Source organism: Anarrhichthys ocellatus, unplaced genomic scaffold (assembly GCF_004355925.1).
Source record: "Anarrhichthys ocellatus isolate YVR2014 unplaced genomic scaffold, GSC_Weel_1.0 scaffold16, whole genome shotgun sequence".
Classification (NCBI taxonomy): domain Eukaryota; kingdom Metazoa; phylum Chordata; class Actinopteri; order Perciformes; family Anarhichadidae; genus Anarrhichthys; species Anarrhichthys ocellatus.
This window is the reverse complement of record NW_022280046.1, coordinates 262,813-273,345: the sequence shown is the minus strand read 5'-3', so window position 1 is coordinate 273,345 and position 10,533 is coordinate 262,813. Positions and strand designations below refer to the sequence as shown.

General features: G+C 42.7%; 1 protein-coding gene across 2 annotated transcripts in view; it reads left to right on the top strand.

Moving 5' to 3' along the window:
• Positions 1-149: 149 nt before the first annotated feature.
• The window catches only part of wdr70 (WD repeat domain 70), a 34,313-nt gene continuing 23,929 nt past the window's right edge, over positions 150-10,533 (top strand). The window contains exons 1-9 of one of the 2 annotated variants that reach the window (XM_031855496.1): positions 150-189; positions 761-820; positions 931-1,014; positions 1,093-1,198; positions 1,349-1,547; positions 2,391-2,450; positions 2,812-2,945; positions 4,250-4,403; positions 7,219-7,295. In XM_031855496.1, the coding sequence (XP_031711356.1) occupies positions 165-189; positions 761-820; positions 931-1,014; positions 1,093-1,198; positions 1,349-1,547; positions 2,391-2,450; positions 2,812-2,945; positions 4,250-4,403; positions 7,219-7,295 (899 nt within the window). In that variant the 5' untranslated portion in view covers positions 150-164. Of the gene's footprint in view, positions 190-220; positions 821-930; positions 1,015-1,092; positions 1,199-1,348; positions 1,548-2,390; positions 2,451-2,811; positions 2,946-4,249; positions 4,404-7,218; positions 7,296-10,533 lie in introns of those variants that run through there. The other variant, XM_031855495.1, reaches the window with a different exon arrangement.

The following is a 10,533-nucleotide window of genomic DNA, read 5'->3' as shown; positions in this document are numbered from 1 at the left end:
ACTGAAAGAAAGTGATACAGACCACGTGTTTATCTATTAACTGACACTACGCAAGAGTCGTCACTCGGAGGCAGCACCCTGAGTCAGCTGTCCCGCAACATGCGTAGAAGAAGAAGAAGAAGAAATAACTTCCGGGGTCAAAGGTAATCTTCGTGTTTGAAAACATGGATCCCAACAAAGTGGATGAAGGTAGCAACGTTTTGCTGTCACTTATTAAAGCTTTGTATATTTGTCTTACACGACTTACGTGTATGTGCAGGAATATTTGGCTTTATTTGTAATTTGTATTACATTTATCATTTAGATACCTTACTCCAGTAACGTTATGTGAGAAGATACATTCTTCGTTGCTGGTTTTGCTAGCTTATTTGTTAGCCTTGGTTATCTGCCACTTGTAACGTTCATTTTAAAAGCCATATACATGTAACTAGTCACAGCTTTAATTGTCCTGAAAAGCTGTCTGTCCTTCAAACAATACATATTTTTTGCTATTGCCAGTGTTAAAGATATTCTTCTCGTTGAAGCTGAAATGCTACAGTATTGTCAGCTAACAGCCTAGGTTCAATATGTTCAGCTCAGTGGACGTTATCGTTATGCCATTGTTTGGCATGGCAGGACGTGTTGTGAAGTTGCTTTGCTTACAAAGGAAACACAAAACCAACAAAGTTGCATCTTGTATTTAAAGCAATTTGTTATTACAGTTTCATAACAAACAAGGTAACGCAGGATATGATAAATAATGTGCTCGCTGTTTTTGCAGCATCGGACAAGATGAGTGATGATGGAGAAATCGCATCTGTCATGGGATTCTCAGGGTTTGGTATGTATAGTCCAGCACAAATTCTCAATACTTTCACATGTTTTTTTAAATTTCCTATATGACAAACTAACAATATGGGTTGTCGGTTATTGTTCCTTTTTTCCATCCAGGTAAGAAGGCCCGCACATTTGACCTGGAAGCCATTTTTGAGCAGACCCGTCGAACAGCCATTGAGAGGAGTCAGCTTGTATTGGGTAGGTTCACCAACACGACGAGCTGTTTGTTCTGTCACCAGGGTGCGTGTTAACTGTGTACTGTAATTACTTCTTTAGATGAGCGGCAGAAGGATGATCAGATGGATGAGGAAGGGGAAAGCTCCCAATCAGTCAAGTCATCGCTCCACGCTCCGAGAGACAAAGCTGCAGCTGCTACTTCCGGGTAACCAAGGATTTGTATTTTGATTGTTTGAGTGAGTTTACAGTTGAATCAGGCTGCCACTGCTTTAGAGGTTAGTTACATCTCTGTAAGTCATGCGTAAGATATGTTTTAACTCACAAGTATGTTTTTTTTTTTTTAAATCCTTTTTAGAAAACAGGAGAGTGAGAGCAGTAGCGACAGTGGTTCAGACTCAGACTCTGAGCTTATTGGGCCTCCACTGCCTCCGCAACACACAGCCCAGGACGATGATGACGAGGATGGGCCACTGACTCGTGCATCAGGCAGCACGGCTCAGACTGATGAAGAAGAAGATGATGATGATGGGGAGGCACAAGATGATGACGATGATGTATGTCTGAAATAACTCACTTAGCAGTAGACTTTATAGGTGGATTACAAAATATTTCCTGAATGAGTTTTTATTTATTCTGTTTAAAAACATCCGATCCATCTCCCCGCGGCCTCAAATAAGCCTTTTTCACATCAGACATCTTCACTTGTAAAAGGAGGATAAGCAATAGTGTTACTAATAACATTAATGTTAGCTCAGTTTTATTCAAATCTATCAATAATCCATGACAGAGCGAAAGCTTGCACAATACAGGACCCTGGATCCAGAGCAGTGAAATGCAATTTTATTATTTACACCTTTTTACACCATGTCAGTGTCTTCAGTGAAGAAGGCCTATAAAGGCACCTGTTTATTCTGTGTTGTGGGTTGTTTTGAACTTTCACCACTAGATGGCAGCACAATAAAATAATTCGGTGGTAAGTGTTACACCATATAGGATGAGACACCTTTAATCACATGTTACTGAATAGTAATGAAAGTGTTGTCTCTGAGGTGTTTTCTCCTTTTTCTTTCCCACACCAAAATATCTGAGCCACCTGAAACGTATCAGAATCTTAAACGCAACATTATTCAGAAATATGGCGAATCATTGGTTCTCACATGAAGAGTATTTACACTCAGATCCTAACCTTTTACATCCACCAGTGTAACTGTTCCCAGTCTGTCATTTACTGGTTATTACTGCGACTCCAGACCCTTTAAGTCAAACAGGCTATTAAAGTTAAAATGTCATGTGTAATTTAATCTTGGTCCAAAACTCCACACTATAACTGCACACCTAATTCAGCCTTCTTCAGTCTTGTACTGTTTGCTTATATTCACCTCAACTTTCCGTCCTAGAATCCAGTGAAGAAGATTCCAGACACTCATGAGATCACTCTGCAGCACGGCACCAAGACAGTAAGGCCTTCTTCTTATGTGGCTCAATGGAAATGTATTCAATGACTCTCTTTTAGAAAGAAAAATAAGAAGGTCTATATCGATCGTGTCTTCTAATCCACACCATATTTAGTTTATATTAAGCACCTTCTAAAACATCTGGAGATCTGCATCAGCTTTTTTTTCAGCCAAGGTTCCTTAACTTTGCTGAATTTTAGCAATAAGAGCGGAAGTCTGTTCCCTATGATTTTTTTGTAGCCGAAAGTATGACTACACTGTCAAATATTCCTAGCAGCAGAAGCAACCTCCTCCACTTGGATGGCCTCTGAATCTTACCGGCTAGATCGTGTGTTACTTTTGAATACGTTCGTTGTCTTCTCAGGTATCGGCGCTCGCCTTGGACCCCTCTGGAGCCCGTCTGGTGACCGGCGGGTATGATTACGATGTGCGTTTCTGGGATTTTGCCGGGATGGACCAGGGTGTGCAGGCCTTCAGATCTCTCCAGCCCTGCGAGTGGTGAGTCCCACTTCCGAGAACACACGGTGGAACATCAACACAGTTGCTTAACATGTGCTTAATTAGTTTCGTGCAAACATCCAGTCCACTCAACTGGCATTTACGTGTGCCAAAGTGTACACACATACATAAACACACACACGTTTGTTGAGCTTCGTTGGGCCTCATGTTAACCAGGTGACATCCTCTCTATTTGCTCAAAATGAGTCTTTCAGGAGCAGATGGTGAAGATATGCGGCTGTTTGTGTGTCTGCGTGTGTTTATTCTGTGATTCACTGAAACCATCATCAAAGTTCAAATTCCTTTTTGGCTTTGGGAACCAGGCAGCTGAGCTGGAGCACATTTTCCCTTATTAACTGCAATTTACGCTACATTTATTTTGAATACAACGTGATCCAGTAACCTGTTTGGTTTACTAACAAGCTGGGCTTCATATAGAGAGCTGTGCTGCTGAGGTCCACTGTTCCTCTTCCCTGTCCAAAAAAGGCAACGTGTGAGCTCAGTCAAATTAAAAACAATGTGGGAAATGATCATTTGGTGCTCTGTAGTGAGCGTTTTGAAGATGCCAAAGCCCCCGATTTCAAAACAACATTGGTGTTATCCACACTTTCATTTCAGCAATGGAACTTCTTTTTCTCTGTGTATAGAAATGTTGGCGCCCCATCTACCCCCTGCTGTGTTAATGCTATTTGCCACTGACCTGAATTGCTAATCTCACTCTTGTTAAGTACTCCACGTAGTTGTCTGTCTCTACTGTTGTATGTGTATTTCTGTTATTCAGTGTAAACATAAAAATCGCACATCCATTCTGAAAAGCACGGAATGACTGATTCTTATAAAGTTGTTACATGCATAGCTTATTCTGTTTCTCTTTATATTGTCGTGTTGTGTTTATTTTCTTTCAGTGTGTTTAATTTAGTTTGTTGTGTATAACGTTTTTTTCAAAGAGAGTGTTATCATTCTTTCCATTTCTTGGCTTAAAATGCCAATATGTTTACTGTTACAGTTGCATGTGGTAGATCAAAGAGGAAAATCATCACATGTACATCAGATGTTGTTTTGTTTTGTTCCTATAGCTACACTTATCTATTTTTGAATATATTTTTTTGCTTCTTGTATAACAATGTTTTGGTGCAGAGGTTTTGTAAAATCACAGCTTGCAGATCGTTCGCAAACCACCAAGACACTTATTAAAACTCATCAGCACCACAGAAATGCAAACAATAAGTACCTTCTTTGTCTCAGATGTCCTCTTCGTGTGTGTGCGTGTGCGTGTGTGTGTGCGTGTGTGTGTGTTCCCTCAGCCATCAGATCACGTCCCTGCAGTACAGCAACACTGGTGACGTCATCCTGGTGGTTTCTGGCAATGCACAAGCCAAGGTGTTGGACCGCGATGGCTTCAATGTCATGGAGTGTGTGAAGGGAGACCAGTACATTGTGGACATGGCCAAAACCAAGGTAAAGTGGTGTTTGTGTGTAGTTCGGGTCGTGTTGGCCATCGTGTCGCTCAGTCATAATAACATTGTACTCGCCTAGTAATTGCTGAAATTTGGTAACGCAGCGTCAAGGTAATAAACCCGAGTGGTCAGATGGTCAGACATGTTGTAATCAATTTAACCAGATTCTGGACCACTTTTTGAAGAGAATGAAAGCATACAACTACTGCAAGTACAGTGAGTCAAAGTCAAGAAGTCTATAAACTGAGATGGATTTTTACGACCGACAGTTTCAGCAATAATAGTTTCCCTCCATTTTCTCCTTCAAACAAGTTTGACAAACTAGTCCCTAGATTTCACTACTTCTCATGTTATAATAACTGATCAAATTGATATCCAAAACTATAAAAAATACAACCCAAGTTGTAATAAACTGGAATTAATCTCAAAACTGACTGCTAAACAATAAGCTGAAACCATAAAACTCTTTAAAGCCGAGAGGAGCTGCAGATTCAGGTTTGTTCATCACCTCGAGCGACCCTTTCCACATTGTTTTTACAGCGTCATTTGATAAGTTGTTAAACAAATATTGAATATCGCCACTTTAAATATGTCGCAGGCATTCATGCTTTCTCTTTTATTGAGAAAGCGGCCCGAGAGCGACTGCTAATTCTAAACACAGGCTGGATGCTCTGCTCTAATGTTCTGCGGGTGGTTCCTGCCAACGCATAATAGTGGCAAGGTGCAGCTGTGAGCTGGTCTGTTCGTAACCATATTGACCGGCCGGAGGCAGTCTCCGGGGGAGAGGACCACCACATACTTTCAGGACTGCCGTGGTTCATCTCTTGCTTGTACCTGCCTCTACAAAGGAGAATCCTAATGAATGGCCCATGTTTGGGTTTTACTGTGTTTAAGAACGCCGTATTGGTGGTCACTTACCATCTGTGCCAGCTGCAGAGCATTTGGATGTCCTACATTCTCGTCCTCCTCGGTCCCATCTGGAGCTGATGAGAGAGTGTGGTTCAACGAAAATGCATTTTGGCCCGCCGACGACGTCCCAGTCGATTAGCTGTGGCTCATGTGATAATTAAGTCCGTGCTTCTACTCTTTTGACAGACAATTACTTTCCCTGTACCTCGTCCCTCTTTGTGCAGAGAGATTTGCTCCACAGAGGCCAATGCTGTGGAATGGCATGATATGTTTTTTTTTTTCTATAATAGCTTTTTCTTTAGGATACAGAAGAATAGTTAAACATCCACAGCCCATTTTCCAGACCCCCAAAAACAGAGAAAAGGAGCAAATCTTCACATCTGAAAAGCTGGAACCAGAGATTTTTGGGCATTCTTGCTTCATAAATGAATTAAACTTTTCTGAATCATCTGCTAGATAATCAAAACAACCTGTTTTGTTGATTTCACTATCCAGCTTCAGTTTTTACAATTAACTAAACCTAAACCTAAATAGCTACAGAAAGCTGTTTATCCTATGCGTCATGCAACTGTAATGAAAACAAACTGGAAAGAATCACTTGTTGTTATCAGGGAGGCTTCTGTTCTTGGTGCAGTTTGTCATTAACCGGCTCTATTTTTGTGAACTGTGTGTATGAACTCCAATCTGTTTCTCTTTAGTCACCAGCAATTTGTTGTTCTACACTGGAATCCCATTTGTTTAGGACGATAGCGGCCCCTTCCCCCTCATCATGAAGCTCTTGTAATGCACGATTCTCTCTACTTTGATGTCACTGCACAGAGCAGGGAAGCAGTCATTCACAGCCCATTTCAGCTTCAACGCCATCATATAGCAGATGTGTATTTACCATCAAATTTAACAACTCAGCAATTTGTTATTTATCCTTCTTTTAGTCGTTAAACAGCGAGCCCTCTGCCTTTTATCGATTATTAAAGTGGTGTGTTTAAACGGTGAACAGGCAGGCCTCTCTCTTCCTGATGCACACATACCGATGCAGTTTGGTCAACCTCTGCTCGGGCAAGGTTCTGCTTTTCTTGAGCATCCTGTCAAACAGCGGTATGTCATGTGTGAAGCCTCTTTGCAGCTCACCGAAGTGTTCCTTGAAGTCGTTTTTGTTATGACTAGTTCACCACAGGACTACACCGGCAGAGGAAATGTCTAAAAGTTCCTATTCTAGGAGCTCGCTGTTTGAAGCTGTGACACAGTCACAGTTCAGCTGTAGGGCAAAGGTCTATGTCGAGGAAGGCTAAAAGTCAAGGTTACAATTTGATCAAATTAAAGGTCCAAAAAGATCCTTTCTTCTAGACGGGGGCCCTTCAAGGTGCTTTCAGATCTGGCAACATATAATTGGTGCCTACCGGGAACTCTGTCTCTGTGGATACAGGCCTCCCAGTTGCCATGCAGTTTACACTACACAACTCAGTAAAAGCATCGTCACAATAAACGTGGTAGCTCCCAGACATGATTCACTGGTGACCTTTAGCGTGACAGTTTTGGCTCGAGACTTAACAACGAAGAACAACAGCTGTCTCTGCACATAAGTTGTGTGTGCAGTAAGATTGCAAAATACGTCTTCATGAATGCACCTTCATCGGTTCCTCCTGGAGACGTTTCACCTTTTTTTTTTTTTTTTTTTTTATGTTTCCTCCCGCTCTTCCTGGCTACAACTGTTACAGCCGTTTCACATGAATTTTAAAACAGTCGGGCAGATGGCAGCCCTGAATGTCAGTTCGCCGACTAGATCCACAGCGAACCGCATGATTCACAGGTGCTGTCTGCTGCTCCTCAAAGCCGCTGGACGCTAGCCACCAGACCTGGCCAGGAACCATTTAGTGCAGGTTTTAATTTTCACTTTGTGCTCTTTTCAGGGTCACACAGCTATGCTTAACAGTGGCTGCTGGCATCCCAAGACTAAAGAAGAGTTCATGACGTGCTCCAATGATGGGTGAGTGTAAAAACGTGTTGTGACCTTATATGTTGTGATATTATTAGGTCGTAGCTGCAGTATTGTAAATACTGTAAGCCTAAACCGTAAAACAGGAGGCCTGCTGTGTTTAAAAGTAATGATATGAAATATATATGCTGTACCCAAGTCTGTTTCTAGCTGTACATAATTCATTTTGCGCATTTTATTTCATTATTCCATATGACGTACCAGGAAAAGTGGGGAATTTTAAATTGTCTCCTCTACCGTAACATCCAGAAACAACCAAAACAATCTATTTATCTCGTCGGGTGAAATGATTTTTGGGCATGGCATATTTAATGACTTTTATAGACGCACCACCTGAATATTATGATTACTCCACCATTTACTCAGAATCGTCCCACTGATGCCAAAGACTTGTCTTTGCTGTCATTCTGTCACCAGCAGGGAGTCCTCTAGTCCAGATTATGCCTCTGCAATGGGTAGTGTAGCCTCCCGGCTGTGACACATCTTATACTGGATGTAGTCCAGTTGCAGCCCTTTATTTCTATGCAGTGATTCTGACCAGAGCAACATGCACTGCTGGAGATAACAAGACATCACACACACTCTTATTTACAATCTGTTTGCTTCAGAAAACAGTGGTTTAGCCGTCTTCTGCTTTCTTTAAAGCAGCTCTAGTCCTGTGTGACTGCAGAAGCTGTGACCCTTTGCCGTGCGTAAAGGTGTGAGGGCATATTTGTGAGCGTGTGGCTTTGAGTGAGAGCACAGCGATGAGTCTAAGTGAGTGTGACAGGCAGCAGTGCAGAAATCCAGGGCTATCATCATTAAGGGGAAACAAGGGCCTGGCTTTGTGGGCAGGCCGTGGCCCCGGTGTTTACCAGTGTTACTTCTCTCCCAGATGTGGAGGCTGGTTTACTTAGCTCTTATTGAGGCTCTGGAAATGCTCCCCTGGCACGTTAGCACTGGGTGTTGCCCCTGGCCGGAGAGGAGCGTACAGGGAACTATTCGCAGGTGGAGCAGCTGCATGCGAGGAGGGTTCACGGCAGCAGAGCAGGTCAGCGTGGCAACCGGCGTCTCGGAGATGGATGGAGGCCTTGACGGGCCCACAGTGATTTACAAGTGAAAGACGTGGTCCACGTAACCCCATGTCAAAGCTCTCATATTCTCACTTGTCGTCACATACGTGGTGTGCAGTGCAATACAGGGGCTGCTTGGTGATGAAGAGCTGGGACTTGAATTTCTTGGTTGAAGCGCCGCCCCTCAATCTTCACACTTCTTCAATCAAAAATTGCACTGAAGGAATGAGAGGGATTTTTGCATTTTTGAGAGTACAGCCTGAGATCCTCAGAGCAGAGCCGCTGTGACTGTACATTGAGCTGAAAGGCAGCCAGGCGTTCGCTGATCCATCTAGATATGAGGGGGTTCTGGTACTCGGCAAGTGTGTCCTGCTTCCTGGAACTGCTCCCAGGTCTGATCTCATGAGGGCTTCTTTTCCAATCTCGGCACACAAGACGGGCCCAAACTCTCAACTTCTGTACTAAAATCAGTATTTTTTCAATGTTGTATTGTCTAAATTACTAAAAAAGAACAGTTTGATTTATGTTTGTAATTGTATTTTACTCATTTGTGGCATCTTGCTCATCCTCCTTTAGCTCCATCAGGCCATCTTGAACTACTACTGAGTCTGCAGAGGCCACGTTGTAGTCGGTAAGCCTTTTGAGAATGGACCAGCAGTTGTCCGTGGTACCAGCACCTAGGTCTTCCTGTCTTTCTTCCCGTGTCAGCCTAGTTAGAGAGTCTTTGTTGTGTTTATTTGAATAGGTTATTAAGCATGATCACTGGACCGCCCAGCTCCTTAATTGAAGGTCCCCCCCTAGTTGTATAGAATGTCATTCATAAGAACAGCCTCCCGGCTCCTTGAATGATTTCACTAACCAGACTTTTTTTTTTCTCCCCCTGAGGACGGATGAGAGGGAAGTACTGATGAGGCATAATAATGCAGCAGCAGGGTGGTAGTGATTGTCCTTTCACACCGAGGGTTGAATGGGAGTCCGTCAGTGAAAAGCGTTTGTGCTGAGACGGGTGTGAACATCTCACATTCTGTTTGAGAGTTGTGTGGCAAAAATGTTTTCCAACATTATTCATGTTTGATTCAAGGGGGGGGACTGCGTATTAAGCACTGAGCCACTTTAACTAAGTCCTTGCTGAAAGACCGAACACCTGTTGGAAAAAACGCTGATTTATGTCTCAGAAAGTGAGGGCAATATGTGCTGGGTCTACTCCCGGTGGACGTCTTTCTTTGGCAGGGTTGAACTTGAAGTAAACTTAAAAAATCTGGGTTGGACTCGTGTGTCAGTCGTGGTTTTTGAGAGCTGCAAACACAATTCTAAACGGTAGTGGTTTAAAGATTCTTGAATAAGTTCTGTTTAAAGTTAACAAACTGTACCGCAAACTATGACTAACAAAGGCTTTGCATTAGTGGCTTCGAGGACGTGACACCGCTGATTGTTGCTTTCACTTGATGTCGTGTTTTATAGCGCCCCTGGAAAGCGATCAAAAATTCCCGTTGTGCTGTTTTTTTGCGACTGAAATTTCAGCCAGTGGATCAGAGCACAGGACAAACGGCGACTTTCTAATTGGGCCCACATGTTACTTCTGTCGATTCTTTAAAACACACTCGCATGTGCACACACACACACACACACACAAATACACAATTTGAGGAATGTTTCCAGGAGGTTTGAATGCCAGGGATTCCCTTGGTGTTGGCCTGCTGTCAGCGCTGCAGCTGGATGTGGATGTGTAGCTGTATGCAAGGAGACCCAAAAAAAAACAAATTATTTGTCTTTATCATGCGCTCAAACCAAATGCGTGTTGTGATATATGTGACACATTAAGGACTTATCACTGGGGAGCGAGCCACAAACATAGAGATTCATGATCTACTGCTTGGATAAATCCTGGTAATCAAGAAAGTTTATTTATTTTGTTTGCATGTGAGTAGGCACTTTACATAAGTCAGTATGTTTCCCTCAACTGATCATTGCTAGCATACTGATCCTATCAAGTAAGTAGGTCATCTATGTTTGAGTGCTACAGCCAAATACTCGCTGATAACTTTTCTTTTTTTGAGGGAAAATGACTCATGGGTTATTAAGTGTTATCTGCGTGAGAGAAAGGGGATCAAGAGTGAGGACAGACGTTACTGTGTGTGTGTGTGTGTGTGTGTGTGTGTGTGTGTGTGTGTGTGTGT